This window comes from Neophocaena asiaeorientalis, unplaced genomic scaffold, assembly GCF_003031525.2.
Source record: "Neophocaena asiaeorientalis asiaeorientalis breed wild unplaced genomic scaffold, Neophocaena_asiaeorientalis_V1.1 scaffold254, whole genome shotgun sequence".
Classification (NCBI taxonomy): domain Eukaryota; kingdom Metazoa; phylum Chordata; class Mammalia; order Artiodactyla; family Phocoenidae; genus Neophocaena; species Neophocaena asiaeorientalis.
This window is the reverse complement of record NW_020174705.1, coordinates 6406827-6428420: the sequence shown is the minus strand read 5'-3', so window position 1 is coordinate 6428420 and position 21594 is coordinate 6406827. Positions and strand designations below refer to the sequence as shown.

General features: G+C 44.2%; 1 protein-coding gene across 3 annotated transcripts in view; it reads right to left on the bottom strand.

Annotated features, from left to right (window-relative positions):
• Nucleotides 1–21594, bottom strand: part of LOC112409399 (RNA binding protein fox-1 homolog 1) — a 1082427-nt gene that overhangs the window by 172729 nt on the left and 888104 nt on the right. For all 3 annotated transcript variants that reach the window (XM_024759497.1, XM_024759496.1, XM_024759498.1), the window contains one exon: nucleotides 7821–8063. In XM_024759497.1, coding sequence (XP_024615265.1) covers nucleotides 7821–8063 — 243 coding nt within the window. The remainder of the gene's footprint in view (nucleotides 1–7820; nucleotides 8064–21594) is intronic.

Genomic DNA, 21594 nt, shown 5'->3' with positions numbered 1-21594 from the left:
AGCCAAGGCTGTGGGCAGCAGGCCTTCTCGGGACTGTCCGTGGGCTGTACATGGGCTCTCTGGAGGGTAATGTCTACATTTAAACCCATGTACCTTTAACCACTCACACAGAGACACTGGAGGTAGACAGCAATATTTGTACTCAGCTGCTCACTACAGCCTGACTGGGAATAATGACACTGCAAGATGAACCCCAGAAAGAACCTGAATTCCATCAGTGGGAGACCTCTGTATGTAAGATGGCAGACAAATATGCAAAAGAATGCAAAGCGTGATACAGAATGACCTCCCAGATATAAAAGGTGCCAAAGTGGGTGCTTAGTAGATTTAAATCCTGTCCTTTTGGGAATGGAACTAGTGAGAAGTTAGAAGATGTAAAGATTGCATTAGAGACAGAGAGAGATAAACTAGAGATAGAGGGAGAAATAGACAAGCAGGCTGCTATAAACCGAGTGTTTGTATTCCCCCAAAATTCATATGTTGAAATCCTAGCCCCCAAGGTGATGGCATTTGGAAGTGGGGGCCTTTGGGAGATGATCAGGTCATGAGGGTGGAGCCCTGATTAATGGGATTAGTGCCCCAGAGAGCTCCCTCACTCTTTCCACTATGTGAGGACACAGCAATGAGACAGCCTTCTATGAACCAGGAAGTGGGTTCTCACCAGACACCAAATCTGCTGGTGCCACAATCTTGGACTTCCCAGCCTCAAAACTGTGAGAAATAAGTATCTGTTGTTTATAAGCCAGCCGATTTATAATATTTTTGTTATAGCAGCCTGAACGGACTAAGACATATGCTTGTGTTTGCATAAAGCATTTCTGGTAGAACTGGCGACTCTTGTTTCTGAGAAAATTTTAGTTTTCATTATATACACTTTCTAGTGTGTGACTCTTTGAAACCAAAAACCTGAATTGCAATAATAATAATAATAATAATGGCTAGTTAACTAAAAGGAATGCATTGAGAAATTTTCCCCATACCTTAGCTGCACAATTGGCTTCCAAAGCAGAGCCAGTATGTAAATGGTTAAGAAGAGGAAGTCGCCACCAGGCCATGTCTTATCTTCTTAAAGGTATTAATGAAAACTGGAGACACAGTTAGCACTCCGGTTGGAAGCACTGAAGATCAAGAAGAACTTGGCTCCTTAAAGAGCTCCTCTCTCTGTCAACATAGCCCAGAGCTCAGGGACCAAGCTCTAAAACTCACATTGTTTCTCCCATCAGATCCTGGAGCTGGTGGGAGACTTTTAGACAGACTGCAGAGGTGATAAAAATAGAAGTTAAGTTGCTATTGGAGATACATGGAGAATTCACCACTTGCAAATCTCTAATTATAATATGTCAAGAGTAAAATACCTTGTCAGGAGCAGTATCTGATATAATACAGCATTGGCTCTGTCAGCACAGTGATCCATGATGTGTTTGGAGGCCCACATTAAATAGACAATCAGCAGAAAAATGTCCTGCAGGGACTCATCTCAGCCCTTGGGGAACTGAAAGGATGACCTGGTAGGTCTTTTCTCTCTGTACTTTCCTCAGCTCTGGCTGGGAGCTCTGGGTGCATTCTGCTTCCCTTTTACAGATCCTGCACTTTGTGTTAAATCATGTGCATATATTAGATGTTCTTGGAGCCTACCAGATGGATGGATCTTTTCTCTTACCCCAAACTACTCTGTTTTTCAAAGAAATGATGGTCCCTCCAGTGGCCTCAGACCGGCATTAAGCACATATCTGTGCATGTCTGTCAAAGGACGGTTAGAGTTGTTTCAGGTACAACTCTACCCTGTGGGGAATAAATCAGGTGTATAATACAGGGCCATGTTTTCCGGGGTTGGGAGAACCATGGCTCTGACCCACTTTGAGGTTAAGTGAAGAGAAGGTGCCCCTGGTAAATGCACAAGGATGCAGAGACAGTTTGAAGAAACTTGTCATAGACTATGTTCTGCTCGGTCAGGTCAGGGAACTACAACTCAAAAGTAGGTCACAGACAACAGAAACATCTTTCCTTTTGGCAGAAGAGAGAAAAGCACAGGCATGTAATTGTAGCAGAAAACAAGATGGCACCTTTTAGGATGCCTGCTCTTTCCCCACACCAGCTAAGAGTGTATGTCCTAAGACTTCCTTCAGGATCAGCCACAAAACCCCTCCTGCTTCACCTTATCATGGTCCTCTTTCCTTGAAGACTTCCTGTAAGCAGTATGTGCCACCCAAACATTGCTGGAAGAGACAAAGTCACCGGATAACCAGCCTCACCACAAACTCACACTCCCCAAAGTCAGAGAGGTGCCTCCTGCCCTTCAAAAACCCTAGAATTGTATGAGCCAGATTCCTGGCAGGTCTGCTCAATTTCAGGAATCATTCTGTTGCTTCTAAATCCCTTCCTTTCTCACTCTCTGTCAGTTGATAGTGAGCATGAAGGTAGTATAGAGGGACCTCCTCAGGTCATCTCTTGACCTCAAGATTTATCTGTTTCCTCACACATTTATTCTTCATTCTTGCTATGGTCTGAATGTTTATGTCCCCCATTCACTGCCCCAGACTCACATGTTGGAATCCTAAAGCCCCATGTGATGATGTTAGGAGGTGGAGCTTTGGGGAGGTGATTAGGTCATGAGGGTGTAGCCCTCATGAATAGCATTAGTGCCCTCATAAAAGAGATCCTACAGAGCCCCCTTACTCCTCCCACCATGTGCAAAGGCAAAGGCTCTGAACCAGGAATAGGACCCTCACCTGACCATCTGGTACCCTGATCTTAGACTTCCAGCATCCAGAATTGTGAGCAATAAATTTCTGCTGTTTAGAAGCCAGTCTGTGGTGTTTTGTTACAGCAGCCAGAATGGACCATGACACTTCTCTTCTGTTTCAAAATTGAAATGTTTTCAAATATTCATGGGAGCCCTTATTTGTAATGTTGGCCATTTTTTTTGTGGCCCCAAATGGAAAACAACTCAAACGCCCATCCACAGGTAAATGGATCAACAAATTGTGGCACATTCTACGTAATGGTATGCAAAGAGTAGGCTACTGATGCATGCCACGAGATGGATGAATCTGTGAACCATGATGCTAAGTGACTGAAGCCAGAAAACAAAGAGCATGCGATGTTTGATGTCACTGACAGAAAATTCTAGAAACTGAAAACTAAGCTATAGGAGCCAATCAGTTGGTTCCTGGGAATGAGACAGAGGTGGAGAGGGAAGATTGCAGAGGGGTACATGTATCTTTTCGAGTTATAGTTTTTCCTGGGTATGTGCTCAGGAGTGGGATCACTGGATCATATGGTAACTCTGTTTTGTAAGGAATCTCCATACTGTTATATATAATATACAATGGAACATTACTCAGCCATAAAAAAGAATGAAATAATAATGCCATTTGCAGCAAGATGGATGGACCTAGACATTATCATACTAAGTGAAGTAAATCAGACAGAGAAAGACAAATATTATACCATATCATATCACTTACATATGTGGAATCTAAAAAAAAAATGATACAAATGAACTTATTTACAAAAACAGAAATAGACTCACGGTCAAAGAAAACAAACGTACGGTTACCAAAGGAAAAGGGGGGGGGGTGAGAAATTAGGAGTTTGGGATGGAAAGATACAAACTACTCAAACCACTATATATAAAATGATAAAGAATATAAATACATAAAACCGAATCACTTTGCTGTACACCTGAAACTAACGTGTTGTAAATAAACTATACTTCAATATAAACAAACAGACAAACAATACAGTGGTTTCCAGGTTACAAAAAAAAAAAAACTTTGGGATGATGGACATGTCTGTTATCTTGAGAGTGGCAGTGGTTCCACAGTTATGTACGTATGTCAATACTCATCAAACTGCACACTTTAAATATGCACAGTTTGTTGTATGTCATTTATATGTCAATAGAGCTGCAAAAAATAAAGTATTTCTTCTCCTTTCCCAGACTACCTATTGTATCTGTGTACCCTTGGTCATATTCCTTCCTATTTCCTCTAAAATACTTTGTCACTTTCTTTCTTGAGTCATCATTCCCTATCTCTTCTTCCTTGTCCTCCCCAACGCAATTCTCTGCAGTGTAAACAGTGAATCAAAATCCACTCTCCTACAAACTGCTTTCTCTGAGATCTGTGCTCTTCCAATGCTATCTTTTCTTTTTCCTCTTCCCTCCAAATGTTTACAATGGTACTGTACATACCCACTCTGATAGTTCCCATTTATTCTTCAACTCCTGGCCCCCTGGCATCTCTCCCCAATACTCTACTAAGGCTACTTTCTCCTGGGTCTTCAGTGATGTCCACACTGCCAGCTTCAATAATGTCTTCTCAGTTCACACCTGCCAGGCTGCCGTGACAACACTCTCCTGGTTCAACCCCCCATCTGGGTACCCTCTTTACATCTCATTCAATAGCTCTTTTTCTTCCAAACCTCACCACCTATGAGTTCTCCAGTGATCAGTCCTTGACCTTCTCTCCCTTCCCTACACTCATCAAATGAATCAATTCAGGCCTGCCCATACAAATGGATCACCGTACTACCTTTGATGCTGACCGGTTGCTGTCTGTTAAATAACTTTCACGAGAAGTCCCAAAGGCACCTTACCATTGACTCCGGTGGAACCATCCTTGGTCTATGTATTTGGGAATGGGGCTCCTCAGTGGCCCCATGGCTGAGACATCCATTCTCTGCTTCAGCCACTGAACTGCGCAAACCAGAGAGAGAGACAGTGATTCCCAGGCTTGCTTGTACCGACTAATCCAAGAGTCTTTCACTGGGAATCTGGTGTGATGTCAAGAGCCTGAACTTGAAGGACCATCACACAGAAGTGGAGAATGACGAGCAAGAGGAAGAAGAGGCAGAGATGGATGCAGCTGGAACCTAATAGATGCACGCCAAGAACTAAGCTGTGTCTAAAGCCAGCACTTGTCTGGAATTTTTTGTTTTATAAGCCGATACATTCCCTACTGAGTTTTCTGTTACAGCAACAAGAAGCCTACGAAATAATACTGCTTCATCAGTGATTTTGAGGTAGATCTCTTAAAAAATGTTTTCTTCCACGATCATCATAATACACTAAAGCCTTGGAAATCCATGCTCTAGAACTTGCGACATTATGACAAGTAACAGAACACATATCCTACACTCTCTAGTGGACCAAAACCTCTCTAAGGGAGGGAGCCTGTCTCCTCATCATTTCACCTCCTGTAGTGTCTGGGGCCCTGTGGACATCCAATATGCAATTTAAATGTAATCGTGTTGATCTCTGGAGAGTTCTTTTTGTGAGAAAAGGATGTTGAGCTTCTCTACTCCCCAGCTGGATTAAGATTTCCTTTAAGGTAGGTACAGTTAACCCTTTCTTTCAAAATGTCACTTTTAAAACTTTTCTGGCTTAAACTCTTTTCAATGGCTTCCCATAGCTTTCAACATGGAACCCACTAGGCCTGTGGGATATGATCCCTGCTGGCTGCCCCCATTTTATCCTTTGCCATTGCCAAACTGTCTTCATATGCCCTAGACGTACTGCCTTTTTTTTTAGTTCTTTGAATAAGCCCAGCTCTTTCCAACCTTGGGACCTTTGACCTTGGTATTCCTTTTGCCTGGATGCTTTGTCTTTTCCCTTTAAATATCATGTCCTTGAAGAAATGTTCCCAGACTACTCATTTACAAGTGGTACCTCTGATCTTTTTTTAGCCTCCCATAGCACCTGTTTTTTCCTTAAGAGCGCGTATCACAATGTGTGTTTATACAGCTATTTTATTGCTACATGTTTATTCTCTGTCTCTGGCACTAAGTTACAAGAGAGAAAGGACCATTTATGTTTGGTTCAACCACATCATCAAGTATGAGTCCTGGCCCGAGTAGATGCTTAATAAATATTTGTGAGTGAATGAATGAAACTTCCACAGCAGTTTGTATGGTTGGTCCATGTTGAGGCTTAATAAATGATGTCTGATGGGACCTTTTTTAGTCCTAAAATAACCTTCTCAAGCCCTAACACCATTGATTATGACAAAACAACCAGCATACAAATAAACAACTCCATCACTAGGTAGTCAACACGACAACAATAAACACCTACTAAATCCACAAACCCGTTTAATGAACCATCCCTAAGTTACAGCAGCCAAATACTAAAAAGGCAATAGCAGCATTATTGACAACAGCCAAGAGGCAGAAACAACCCAAATGCCCAACAACGGATGGATGGATAAACAAGACAGGATCTATCCATATCATGGAATGGTATTCAGTCATAGAAAAACAATGAAGTACTGATCCATGCTCCAGCATGGATAAACCTTGAAAACATTCTGTTAAGCAAAAGACAGACACAAAAGGACATATATGGTATGATCTCATTTGGGGGAAAAATACAGAATAGGCAAATCCAGACAGAAATAAAGCAGACGGGTGGTTCCCAGGGTCTGGCGGGAGGGAGGAATGGAGGACGTCTGCCTAATGGATACTGGATTTCCTTTTGGGGTGTTGGAAATGTCTAGGACTATATAATGCTGATGGCTGCACTACACTGTGAATGTACTTAATGCCACCGAATTGTACACGATTAAATGGTTAAAACAGTAAATTTTATATGTATTTTGGCACAATAAATAAGGGAGGACAAGCAATAGAAAAATTTTTAATTTACATTATTTTGAAAAATCTCCAAACCTAACCTGCAAATCAGTGAGGTACCAGGTAGCAAAGCTAGTCAATGGTTGCTTTGGCTACAAGAAATATATCATGCTTCAAACCAATAAACTTCTTCGCAAATACCAGTTTCTCAGAGGGCAGAAGAAACAGGCCCAATTGCCTTGCACCTATAAAGTGTTCTGGACTAGAGGCTGGATGTGTCCAGGCTTCTAAAGAATTCCACAGAACAAGTTTTCCTAAGTGTACATATACCTCTTACGGTATGCACGGTGTGTGGTTATTTTAGGTGGTACATAAATAAACATTGTGTAATCTTCATCGTTATTTTTGTTTAGGGTGGTTGTCCTTTATGGAGAGCCGGCAATACTAGTTTCTATTGATGGTGGTGATAAACGGTTTCTTTTCAGTTTGTTTGCTTGTTTTCAATCCATTTCATCCATTCATATGCAATAAATCTGACTTTTTGGTGCATAGAGGTGTGTCACCTCCACCATCAAAATGCAGAACAGTCCTGCAAAATTCACTTCTGCTGCCCCTTGGCGGCCTAGGCCACCCACACCCCCGGGGGCTCTGAAATATAAACGATGTTAGGGACTCAAGCCACAACATGGGTGAATTTCCAACGAATTTGGCTAGGGAGGGCTGGGGTGGGTATGGGGAGTGGCTACAATGGGCAGGAGATTCATTCTGGGGGTGATGGAAATATTCCTAGACTGTAGCAATGGTTGCACAATTCTGTAAATACAATAATAATCGGTGAGTTGTCCACCTCGAATAGGTGAATTTTATTGTATGTAAATGGTATCTCCATAAAGCCATTTAAAAAAAAGATTATATTGTCACAATCTCATAATCATAGTGTATGATTCCCCTCAGATGACATAATTCCAGAAAAAGCAAAACTATAGAAGCAGAAAAGAGATAAACGATTCCCTTCACAAATACACGCGGTTAATGGAAAATGTGTTGATTTAAATCAGTGCCAGGAGAAGACGCACGTAGGTAAGGTGAACTAGGCGGGGCTGGGATGACAAGGATGAGCTTAGGGGCTGCTTTGCGGGAGAGAGCCTCCACCCCCCAACCCCGACCAGTTGCACGGCGGTGCGCCCCGCTGTCATTCCCGGAACCCTGGGGTCCCAGCGCGCCCCCGGAGGCCAGTGCGCACTTACTGTGGCGGTGCCCGAGACGGTGTGCGCGCTCGTGTCCGCTGCGCTCTGCTCCGAGTGCGACTGCGCGGCAGGGTACAGGTTTAACGTGTGCTCGGGAACGGTGGTCTGGCCCGTGTACTCTGGCGCGGGGTGGGGATGAGGGGCCGTGTATTCCGCGGGGATGCCGTTCTGAGGGGGGGCAAACTGGGCCGAAGCGTAAGGCTGAGCCATTGTGTCAGGGGCAGCTGCTGCTTCCTGATTACCCTGGAAAATCAGAAAGAGAGAGGGAGTGAAAACCATGAGTGGGCACCAAGCAGAAACTTTCCCCCTGAGGCACAAGGACAACTGCTCCCCGGACAGTTGGTGGGTTTCAGCACGGTTGCCAAGAGCCTGAGATGGATACATCCCACTCAATCTTCACCGGACCCTATAAGGAAACAGTAAGCATTGTAGATAGAGCCCCATTGTACAGATGCAGAAATCGAGGCTCTGAAGGGTTGAAGACCCTTTCCCAATCATCCAGCCCAACAGCCACACGCTGTGAGGGCATGCGCTCTCCTGGATTGGGTTGTTCTGGCATATCTTTCTAATTTCATTCCCGCTTGGGGACCTGTGAGCATGTAGCTGTCGCTGGTGACAGCAGAGCCTTGATTTGATACTTCAAATGCCAAGACCGATTAAAGTGCACGTGTGTGTTCCTGAGAGGAGAGACAATTCATGTAAGCATTTGAATTTAATCAACATTTTATGTGATTTGGCTCACATAATGGGACGGGGGTGGTGGTCCTTGCAATGGGCACAGCGTGTGTGTGTGTGTGTGTGTGTGTGTGTTTGATGTTCCCAGTGCCAACATGAAGCAGCTGATGAAAATTCAGTGTCTAATTTGGACAAAGATGGCCTTCTGTGATTGTCTCATTTTAAGTATCTCTGCAAAATGCTGGACTTAATTCTTAGCCTCATTAATCAATGCCTACTCCCATTCCCTGACTTATTATTTTTTTTATAAGCAGAGTATTATGTAACAATTCGCCCTTCACATCTAGGCAAAACATGCAGTGTGATACTTATAGGCAAACCAAAAGAATAAAAAAAGAATTCAAATGCTTCCATTTCAGGAAGCATCTCTCTCTCTCTCCACCTGGACTCCCATAACTTTACTACCCTACACACACACACACACACACACACACACACACACACACACACACACACACAAGGCATCAGGGACTGTAACCCAAAGGTCTAAATTTTCCACGGTCTTAAGAAGAAAGGGGATTGCGCAGTCAGAAAGAGGAGAGAGAGAGAGAGAGAGAGAGAGAGAGAAAGCTTGGCAATTAAGCACACCAAATAGCTGCCTCTCCCATTGTCTGTGGTCAATTAGATGTGACTTCAGCCCTCCTATAACGATACCAGGGCAAAAGTGTCAGAACTGCTCACATCTCCTGGGTTCCCGCCACCAACATTTGAGAGCTTCTTCAGCCAAAGCAACTTGAGTGCAGCAAAAACCATTATGACAGAGAGGGGGAAAAAAGTTTATTCTCAGAGCAGTGCAAGGAGCTGGTGCATTTGTTTAGAAGGAACCTTAATTGGAATGTTAAAGATGACACTTGGAAGAGAACGACACTTAGGATAAGTTTAAAACATTTTACAAGTGAAAACACTCCCCTCAGGCCCTTTCCTCCCCCAGACTAATTTCTCCAAATGTCTGTGCCATAGGAAGCAAAAATAAACAGCCGTTTCTTTCTTGGCAACGTGTTTTCATAGCACTTGGGGCTGAACGGGTCTGTCTGTGCTGGGGTTGCATCGACCGGCGTGGAAGGCTAACCGCGTCCGTCCTTGGGAAATCACATTTACTGTCATTGCCGTTCATTGTTCACTCCTCTTCCAGGACAAGCCCGGTTTCCTTTTAGGGGCCACTTTCACTCCCAGTCCCCACATTGTGCAGATGTGGCTGGGCCCGCCTCTGGTTACCTCTAGATGCGGTCATGTTACCCTGCCTGGCTAACCAGAGGGCTCCACTCTTAACGGTCACAGTGACTTGGGCTTATGCCCATCTACCTAACCCCTAGCAACTCCAGTGAGGCTTAATCCTGGGACTTGGCTGGAGTTTGGGGAGGAAGTTCTTTCACTTCGATGACTGGCAGCTGGAAAAATAATGTTAAGCCTAGAGCTGCCAAGAACTGCCTCTTGAAGGGAGCCTCCCTAAAGCAGAAGCCAACGCAGAGGAAAACGGAGCCCAGAAATGGAGAAACGGATCAACTGAGTCCTGCTGACATCATTTGAAGTCTTGGATCCAGCTTTTCCTGCAGTGAGTAACACTGCTGTTTAAGTTCCATGAGTCAGTAAATGTCTTATTTAGTGTAAGCCCGCCTTTCCGTTACTTGCAACCGAAAATGTCTTGACTAATACCAGAAAAAATCCTCTTCTGTATATGAGCTGACTAGCGTTCTTCTCTTCTACGGGGCTGCTCAAGGAATACATCCTTGTGCACAGAAAAGTCCATACAGATGCTACTTCTTTCTGGCTGACAAGAAACCCTAGAAACTTTGGGACCTTGAGAACGCTCCAAAGAGAAAATCACCGGGACAGATTCCACTTCTGCCCAAAGGTCCGTTTCAGCCTCCCCTACCTCCCACCTCGCTTGTCTCTGAATTGAAAGACAGACTTGTGAAAACTCCAGGGGCGCATGAAATGATCACAGGATCAATGGTAGAGAGAGATGGTCATAAAAGACAAAGCTTTCCTTTCTCCACCTTCAGTAGAAACACTTTCACGGGTACATATATGCCCACATGGCCTTTCCTCACTGCAAAACAGTCTCAGGAGGAGTGAACCAATCCTACAAGCTGCAAAACAGCAACAGCTCCTTGCTAGGATCTGACCTCTCTCTGTACTGGAGCGGGAAGGGCTGCCCTCAGGAAGCTTGTGGTCTCTCCATCCTCTCGACACCATCCTGTTCACTGCCTCCTCTGCTTGGGAATTCCTCCCCTACCCCCTTCCCTGGCTAGCCTTCCTTGGCTTCTCTTTGAGGTCCCAGATCAAGAGCTTGCCAGCAAGTCTTCCTTGACACTTAAACCACATCAGTTGCCTGCCCTCTACACTGCAGCTTGTGGTCACCTCCCACGTAACTCCAGGTACCGCTATCACCTGCTGATTAGCCTGTGAGCGTCCTGAGGGTGGGAGACTGTGTCACATTCTCTGTTCCATCTCCAGGGTTCAGCAGCACGCTGGCTGCAAAGTCAACATACACCGGTGTTTGCTAAGTGAATGCATGCTTGGCTAGTGGACTCTGGGCTCTGTCAGGCTTCATTGGCAACAGGATGGGGGTGGGGGGATGGGAGAGGGATCAGCAAACGAACCCTGGAAGAAATCTGGCCTGTGACTTGTTTTTGTAAATAAAGTTTTATTGAGACACAACCATGGTCACTGTGCTCTGATGGCAGAGTTGAGTTGCTCTGACAGAGACCATATAGCCCACAAAGTCTACACTATTTATCTATCTGGCCCTTTGCAGGAAAAGTTTTCTAATCATTGTGGCAGAGTTATCATGAAATATGGGGACATCAGTTAAGATGCAGGAGGGAGGAGATATGGTGATATATGTATATGTATAGTTGATTCACTTTGTTTTAAAGCAGAAACTAACACCAGTGTAAAGCAATTAAACTCCAATAAAGATGTTAAAAAAAAAAAAAAAAACAGCTGTTGTTGCACAGATAGTTTGGGCAGGAAATACAGTTGGTGGTGAAGTAGGGAGGGAAAGGGGGTGCCTTCTACCTAAACCAAGGAGGGGGTGGCTCAGCCAGACCTTAAGGATGGTGGAAGAAAGGTGCAGTAGCAACTTTTTCAGAATGTGCTTTCCATCACCAGGTCTCTGCATTGTATACACACGTGCTTCAAACTCAGCAGAAGTGGGCTTGTGCGAAGACCTATGATGGCTTCAGACTTCTGTGTTCCATCTGAAAGGCATCCTCTTCTCCAAACCAGAACTCAGAAAACAAACTGAGTGACACTCAGACCTAGTGGGCACCAGGCACAGTGCTGCATGCTTTGCATCAGGAGTCCTTAAGCAGGGTGACTGATCCCCAGGAGACATTAGGCAATGACCAGAGACACTTTTGTTTGTCACAACTGAGTAGGAAGGGATACCACCAGCATCTAGTGGGTGGAAGCCAGAGCTGCAGCTAGACATCCTACAGTGTACAGGACGGCGCCCCCTCCACAACCAAGGATTATCTGGCCCAAAGGTTAATAGTGCCAAGGTCTAGACTCTCTGCTTTGCATGCACTGCATCTCTGATCCCACTTTATTTTGTTGTGAAGGATACTGTAGCCCAGAGCTGGTAAATAATATTACGAGGTTGCAGTCACAAGAACCTCTGAGGGAAGCCAAGAGCTGAACCAGAGCCCGGGTTTATCCCACGCCAAGGTGTCCCTCATCTGGAAAGAAGATCTCTGGTGGGGAGATGCGTTTCCAATTTTAAATAAATAAACTGCTCTCTGTCATGTATACCGTGACCCTGAGACCTGTTTTCCACCTGGTGGCAGGTTACACCCTGTGGGGAAGTCAGGTGCTAGGGTATTTGATTCAAAGAGGCCAGGGTTCCAGTAGCCAGACTGGGGGAGGCGAGGGGTAACCCTTGGTGTGTTAGAGCAGCAGCCTGGGAAACTTCTGCCACCTCAAGCCCAAAGCCTGGCTTCCGAAGGCTCTGAGGCTACAAGGGCCAAGGGCAAGGGCCACCACTGGAGCCAGGGCAAACCACCAACCTCTACCAAAACTTACGCCATTCTGGCAAACCACGGGTGCCCACCTCTAGAGATGATGTCCATGGTAGCCAGGGAACCTCCAGGTAGCATTCAAGTCCATAGAACTTGGGATGCACTCCCATTCCTGGAGTTCTCAAACAGATGTTGGTGGGACCCCACACGGTTACTTATTAATACTGACAGTCATTCCAGAGGAACCCTAATTAATATTCCCAACATTTGCACTTTGGGCTAATTACAGCTAATATTTAATTAAGATCACTGTACTTCCTACGGAATTATTTTTCACCTTCAAAGGGCTTCGGAGATGTCTTTCTTTCCTCCCTAGTGATGTTCCTGGATACTCAGCTTGGCTAAAATGGATTTTCTGGAAAAACATATTCACATTATGGGCCCCTTTTCCACTCCAGGTCAAGGTAAATCTCGGGCACGTGAACAAGCTCCTGCTGGAAGGCTGAAGCCAATTTCACACTGGTGGCAGTGACAGGCAACAGTTATTTGGAGCATTCTGGTTAGACGTTCCCTCATTTGCAGAAGCTGCCTTCTTTCTTCTACTCTGATGCCCACCCACACTTTTCCCTAAATAAGGGCAACGATCACAGAGATTCTGATATTTACTGAGTCAGGGTGCTTGTGGCTGTTCTGAGTTGATGGGGAGGGTGATTCTGCTTTGCATGTAGCCCCACGTTATCAAGGGAGTGCTTCAAGTGATTTTGCAAACCTAGCATCGAATTTTCAGGGCCTGGACTTTGCTGGGTTGCTGCCGAATACACAAAAGGGGGGAAAAGAAGCCGAAACCTTATGTTTTAAAACCCACCGTTGCTTCTGCAGAACTGGGTAGGAGCTTGAAATCAAGAACATCCATTAGGATAAATGCAGAAGAAACTTCTTTGTCCTCATACACCAAACCTCAATTAGAACAGCAACCCAACAGCGCCAGATGATAACGGGGGACCCCTCATTACCTGCGACAACCCGACAGGTAGTTTGTATTCCAGTTACAGAGAGAAGAAGGATTATTAAAATGCAACCAAGTCTGATTCACCAAAGGAAAAAAAATGCCATGCCAATTTAAATATCTTACTGAAGCATGAAGTAGCCAGGATATTATTGCTATTTTAAGACAAATACCGTAATCTGACCATTAGCATAGTGTGTGGACTCCGCTGCGTGCAGGCATTCAGAGAGATGTCCCTCAAATACAAGGAGAATTTCCTTGGTCACGAGAACATCCTACACCCTTAATTTTCTCAGGAGGCAGAGTCAGAGAGAAAATGGGAGGTGCTTTTTTTTTTGGTTTCTTTTCAGACATCACCTTTCTCCCGTGCATGGCCCTTAGTGGTTTAATAAAGTAGTTTTGGGAAACTAAAACATGAACCAAGAGAGGCAGCCCATCAGACTTGGCAAAATATTTTGGCTCAGAATCTAATGCAAACCACATTTCAATTGCAGAAAATAGTCTTTACGTGGCAGAACATGAAATGGATTTATTCTTTTCACCGTAACTGTCTGACTTTCACCGAGGAGGAAAAGTGCCTGCCAAGGTGGACTTTTAAGTATTTTTCTTTCTCTTCTGTGTGTGTGTGTGTGTGTGTGTGTGTGTGTGTGTGTGTGTGTGTGTGTGTTTTCCAAGCTCTAACTGTCAAACTTCTGGTGCATCCTTTCTCCTTTTGCTTCTGGAATCTATTTGTCCCCAGTCCACTTCTTGTCCCCCCACCCCAAACCTCTTCTGGTCTAAACACAGCCCCTATAATGAAGAAAGGCACAGGAATGGTTCAATCCTCATAAACCAGCTGACTACATCTGTCTGCGCCGCCTAGGAAAGCAGCCTCTCCTGCCACGGGACCCCCCACCAACTTGGATTTGCAGGAGGAAACTATCCATTCTCTGTTGCCTGCAGTTTTCCGTCTTGCTGACAGTTTGGTTTACTTTAGTTTCTTAGCCTGGTCTGTTCTACTTCTCTGGCAAGAAACAGCATATTTCTTGAAGAATTGCATATTCAGAGAAAGCCTCCACTGCTGGACGGAAAAGAACTAAACTGCATCATGCCCCCCGGGGGCATGGAAACCAAGAAGGAAAATGCGAAATTACATCATTAACCTGCTGGTTCTAAGACCGGCTCAGTTCCACCCATCAAGCAGAAAAGCCCGCGCGCGCGCACGCACACACACACACACACACACACACACACACACACACTCGGCTGAAAATCCTTTCCTCCCCCCCCCCACGCCCCCCACCGCCGGCATGATTCAAGGAGCAGAATCCACATCATGGAGAGAATAACAGAGACTAAATACAAGGAAAGGCTTCCGCTTCATTCAAATCACAATTTCGAGTAAAATAGAAAATGGGGGAAGAATACCTGCTGTACCATCCTGCTTCCTTTCTCCTCCATAAACTTAGCAGCTGTTCTAGTGTCACACCACAAATCATCTGCCTGAAGCAAGCCTCGATTACGAGCCAGGGTGTGTGCGCTGTGCAACGTGGGGACGGCGGGGGTGTGGAAGGGGGGCGCCGAGGCTGCCTGGCTGACCTCCCCTTCAACAACTGACTGCTCCCCAAACCAACCCCAGATGGGACTCCTTCCTTGAGCCTGGCCCATCAATCACAGCTTGCCCCTCCTCTGGCCCTTGCTCTCAGTTTCAGAGTATACACTGAGCAGATGATTACATAGAAGAGGAACGGAAAAAAAAAAAACCCACACAGCACTCGACTACATTAATAGCTGTTTAAAAAACATTAGAAATGCTATCCTCTGCGCTGCCTGGAGCTGGAGTTTTTCGTTACTAAACTAAATATATGGTATGCAAAGTTAGGGAATCCACTGGGAAGCTTGAGACTATCCTATTTTTGAAATATTTTCAAGCTGGGGGGGGGACACCGGGGGGAGGAGGGGAGGAGACAGAAGAGGGATGAAGACAGAGCTCAAAGAGATAAGAGAGATGGTGATGGGTAAATTAAAAAAAAAAAAAATACCGAGAGAAAATTGCGGATAAATTTACAACAAAGCTGAGTGGTTAATTGTAAATTGACCTTAAAATAGTCATGGGCCAGTGTTTGGAAGATCTGGAGGCCTGGCTGTTTGGCAGACTCACCGTGTGATCTCAGACAAGTTGCTGCAATGCCCTGGGCTCCAGTTTTTTTGCTTCTGTTTAATGGGGAGCATGATGAGTGACTTCACAGGGTAATTGTGAGAAGATCACGTTAAAAAATCAAATCACGGGGGAACAAACATGGCACCCTGCCTCATAGGATGCGCTATAGAAACAGATTCATCCATCACACGCAATAATGTGGTGAGCGAAATCCAAAGCCATCTTTGTTCCTAAGGACCAAACAGGCAACAGGAGAAGCAGGCTTTCAAGAAAGGAACCCACAGTTGACCACAGAACCCCAGTGGCGATCAAGGCCATGAAGGAAAAGCAGAGCCATCTTGCTTTTCCCTTGTCTTCTTGAACTTCTGTCTCTCCCTAACTCATTGTTTTTTTCTTCTCTCCCAATAAGCAAAAATAAAACCTCGTACAAAAAATCCCCAGTGATTTCAATGCCAAATGCTGCCTCTTCATCTAAAGCTACAAATACTTTGTTCCTCCTCTATTATTAAAACTACAACAACCACAGCGAAATGTCAACACGATTTCAGGTTTTATTTAGTCATGTCTTTCTGGCTTGTCGAGGGAGAGGTTTCAAGAGTCCCATCCACCATTCCCGTGGACAGCTGCTTATCGCCAAGACGCCTGCTCGGAAAGGAGACATCTCACTACACTGGAGGGAATGGATGGGGTTTCTGAAGTGATTAAACTTGTAATTAAATTGTATAACAGAGGAGGAGGTGAGGGTAGAGGAGGCTGCCCGGAAGAATTCCACTTTCCTGCTGATCTGTCGGTGGTACTAGTTCAGGGAGCCCCTGGGTGATTTGTTTGTTTGTTTTAAATTCCCAGCTCCCCAGGGTTGGAAAGAAAAATCTGGATAAACGGTATTTGTGCCATCCTTACATTTCCATTTCCAATCACACTCCGGGGATGCCTCTAATGCAGGATTAAATTAAGTAGCCTTTTCGGGTTCCTTAAAGGGATGTGTCAGCTCCCCTCTCAGAGCCACATCGTCAGAGGACCAGAGCCCCTTCCTCACAGGCCTCCTGCCCAATATGTGGACTCAGCAGTCATTCCCATGAACCATGAGCTCCTTGTCCCACTGATAACTGAAAAGCTAAACTTCTGTCCTTCAACCCAAGTATAGGGGGTCTTACTTTCTCCTAGAAAGCAAAAGGGATGAGACCAAGATAGACAAATTCCCTGGTGAAGGATGTTCTGGGAAGTGATAGAGAAAATGAAAAAAAAAAAAAAAAAAAGTCAAAACACCCAATAGAGAAGAGTGTTTCAGGGGGAAACAATCAGAGGGATGTAACAGGACATTGTTCCTTAGCCTGTGGACCATCAGGTCATTTGGGGTTTTCTTATAGAGCCAGATGCTAGGACTCCACCCCGGACCCACTGGCTTAAAATATCCAAGGGCGGGATCCAGGCTTGGGCACTGTGTAAAAGTGCCCCAGATTATCCCGATACACCATCTCGGGGGGAAATGTTATGGGTTTTTCAAACTGTAGGTGTAAACCCTTGGGATGTAGAACCCATGTAGGGGTTATCACACCAACATTCTTTAAATGAAATAAACTATACCACACTGGAAAAGAAAAGAAAAGAGTAAGGAACTGTTTCATGAAACTTTTATGTGGGTGAATTGGGTTGTGACATAAAATCTTTTACGGATTGCAGTAAAATAAATACAATAAAAAACACTATGCTGGGTAATTTCCCTGTTTGTTATCTTCTAACCTTTTATTGGTGCTGTGACTATGGAATCAGAGACAAGTGTTGAAAAGCCAGGAGCATAATGGTGGAACTATTGGCAAGTCATTCAACCTCCATGTACCCCGTTTCCTCATTGATTAATATAAACCATAATATATATTCTTCTTCCCGATGAGGGTCTTGTGATTCTCTAGGGATAAAATCTACAGGAATGTGTTTTATAATCTAGAAAGCCCTGTGAGCATATATGCCCCATTGTGGGGATGAAATTGGCCCCCATTCCGGTCCAGCAAAGTGCTTCCTCTGGAGAACACATGGGGAGGTGTGTTGGATTCTACTGTGTGCCAGGCACTTTAATCCCTACAACCACCCCCAAGAGATAGATATTATGGTCTCTTTTAAAGGTAAGAAAATTGAGGCTCCAAACAGGTGAAGAAATATTTCCCAGTATGGGAGTTAGTAAATTAGGTAAGTGGCAGAACCAGAACTTGAACCTGATTTAGTCTTATTGAAGAATTCCTGCCACTGAATCCGTACTAAGATGAAGATGGAGATGATGATGATGTGAGGTGGAGGATGGAGATCATGATGGTGGTGAAGATGATGGTGATGATGATAAGAACACTTTTCTTGAGCACTAACTATGTACTAGTCATTGCTCTCAGCACCGAGGATACAAAATTCACCAAAGCAGCATTGCTTGTTTGTTTATAATTATTTTATTTAGTAAGAACCCAATGTGGTAGGTACTGTCACGAAAAGGGAGGTGGGGTTACTTCCTCCCACTCACACAACCAGTAAGTGCTAGTTACCCAAATCCACCAGACATCCTTAAACAGTTGGAGATGGGTTCAAATCTGACCTCAATTAGGTCAACATACAAACCTTGGTTTCCTAACTACACTGGCTTACAAAAAAAAGCATCTCTTGGACAAAGAACTCTGAAATTGCTCTGAGGCCATAATTCACAAAAAACAAACAGACAACAAAGATAATAGGAAGCAGTTTCACAGATTCAAGTGAAAGCAATATGTTTCATTTCACTTTCCCGGCCTCAACCAGGAAGCAGAGAGAGAGAGGCCAGGAGCCATCTTGCTGCGGCTGGCAAACACCAGCCCTAGATATACAAACCAGCCGAGTAGGCGGCAGGCTTGCAATGATGAGGTGTCATGTTTGCAAAATGTTCCGTCCTGACTTTCCATTTGGAGCCACAGAAGGCAGTAGAGGTTGTTTTTCTCAACTCCTTAAAACTTAGTGACAATCAAATATTTATGGCACTGTGCTAGTCAGTAGCCTTGATATGGTTTCTTATGAGGTGATATTTCCAAAGAGAAACGTGCTTATCTCAGAAAAATCTGCAGCCTCTGGAGCAAGTGAAGTTCCCAGCCAACAACACCAGGCACTTAAGAACATGGGTTTTCTTAGCTTGCTCACTGCAGCCCCAGGGTCTCAGAGGGCCCTGACTTGTCCTTTAAAATCCTTGTCAAAGTCTGACATGATATACATTTTGATTCTGACATTACGTATATTTTTATATTACATATATTTTGAGGTCTGTCTCCAACTAGACTGTAAACTTCATGAGGGCAGGACCCTCTGCTGTTTTTCTCACAGATGTTGCTCTGAACATTTCAAAGGATAACACGCACATGTACATATTCAAAATGTTTTGTGGCATGAAAAATTCCCAAGCTAGTCCCTTTGTCCCTCCTAGGACCAAGACATGCTCTGACTCACCCAGCACCTCAGGGCCCTGAGAAACAAGGTCAAACCATCAAATGCTGCTCTGCACTGTTGAAAAAAATTTCCCCGTTGAAACACCCCAACATCGTACTGAACGATTTCTTGTTGGAAAGCCAAGCAGCATAGGGCTTCACCTCTCTGTCCGTGAAATAGCTGTAAATGCCTTATTATTGTCCATTATTAATAAAAAGTAGCAGCCAGGGCAGCTGTTATTCATTGAGTTCATTCTAAGCATTAGACGATGGTAGTCACTTGAAATACATTATCTAACTTCATCTCTACAGGAGCTATGTTTTTACTAACCTTATTTTTATCACACCCATTTCACAGAAAGAGAAGCAAAAAGTCTGGAAGCTAGTAAGTGGCAGATGCAGCCCTCAAATCCATGTCTTTCTCCAAAGCTCAAGTCCTTTCAAAGATGCTACGACTGACCTCTTTGTTGGCTAAGATGAGGGGTGATATCTGTAAGGGTTGGTAGAACAATTCAATCACAAAATATTTTCTGAAGTATCCCAGCCAAAGTTGGAGGTTACCAAAAAGGCATGAGATCTTGTTCTTGCCATCCCAAGATGCAGAACCTAAGTAGGTTAACAGTGCTAATGACGATGATGGTGATTATAACATTATTAATAACAACAAGAATATAATTAGAACGGCTCTCAACATATGCTTTCCATTGCCCTAAATTTTGTATAAATGTAACTCCTTCAATGCACCCTGCAGCCTCAGGATGGGGACACAATCATTACCTTCATTTTATAAATGGGCAGCTTTGAAACGCTAAGCAAATAATCTGAGTCCGCCCCAATAGTGCATGCTGACACTCATATCTGGACCAATCCAATTCTGACTCCAAAGTAAGAAGTTGGAAAACAAATTCAAGAAAGTTGCTGTCTCCTTCATCCAGTTTCGCTCAATGGTAACCTCTCACATAACTATAGGAAACTGTCAAAAGCAGGAAATTGACACTGTCGGACCAGTACTCTACATGGCTGCAAGCACAAGGGGAAGTTAGGGCAGCGAAAGTTCAGCTGTCATTTTTTGCATCAATACCATCACCTCATTGCCATTGCCATCTATCCCTGAGTGACAGCTGGAGCTGCCCACCACTGTCCCAAATATGGCGGTGGAGACAGCAGGGCAGATAAACTAATTGACAATTGAACCAAGCAAATATATATTAGCAAAAACCCTTTTCATAAGGGAAGGAACAGATAACGCATTGTAAATCATCATTCAGTAAAGATCCTTCATCTCCTGGGTATGGAGGAAACCTTCAATCCTGAGCAGGCCTTTCACCCTCACAATCTATCTCCTTTTACAGCCAGCTATTTTCTAAAGAAGGGGAAAAAAAGTTCTTACCACTACCACCAGGGTAATATTAGTATCAAATTTATATTCAAGATGAATTTCAACGACTTACACCACTGCTAATATTACTGCATTTAGCCAAATCCACAAAAGGAAAAGAATGGCTTGTGTTCCCTTAAATAGCTTGCTTACAGTTACCCTGCAGATATGACTTGGGATAATATCACTGGGTTACTTACTCCATCATAGCTATCCAGGGGATTCTCTGTCTGTCTGCTTCTAAAATAGGAAATTAATAGATTTGGTGTAAAGCAACTTTTTTTTGTAAGAGAGGAGGTCGCTGTACATACGGCCAGCACCAAGTAGCTCAGAGAGGTACCAGCTCCACTGTGGATGTTGCTTAAGTACAGCATCCCACCAAGAGCATCACCAAGGGTCTGCCTCTACATTGGGGGAATGGGGAGCATTAAGTCACACTCCTAGAAAGAGAATCATACACTCTCTTCACTGGAATGTTGTCACAGAAAATGAAATGCTCTAGTGAAGGGAAAAGTAAACATTCTAGATGCAAATCAATGCAAGAAATAGATACCATCGTCTTGTACATGAATGGATTCAGAATCATTTGCACTCACATCCTGTTATGAAAACTGAATTTCCTGCCCATCAGAAAGTTTATATCCCAGGGACGGGAATCAACATTTCTTCTCCTTCTCTGGTCCCTTCTCAAAGGTGGACCCTAAACATAGCTGAGATAACCCATGACCTTGAGGAGACATGACACATGACACTGTTAATATACAGAAACTAGGTGCCGCCGCCACATAGTTTACGATGAATTTCCAGAACCAAACCTTTGACTGGGTTTTCAATTATCCAATTTCCGTATATCCAGTATCAGCCTCTCACAAGATTGTAAACTCCTTAAAGGCAGGGACTTGCCGTATTCATCTTTAACATTTCCCTCTTTTTTGTAATCAGGTGTTTGACATGATAAATATCTGTTGGTAAATATCTGTTGGCTTGCATTCACCTCACTTGTAGAAAGATGTCTAATCTGGTTACGGCAACAGGCAAAGATGATAAAATATGACCTTGTCTTTCGTGGTGCGTTGCATAAGTTTTAGCCTCTAATAGTTTGCCAACTAGAAAAAAAAAGGC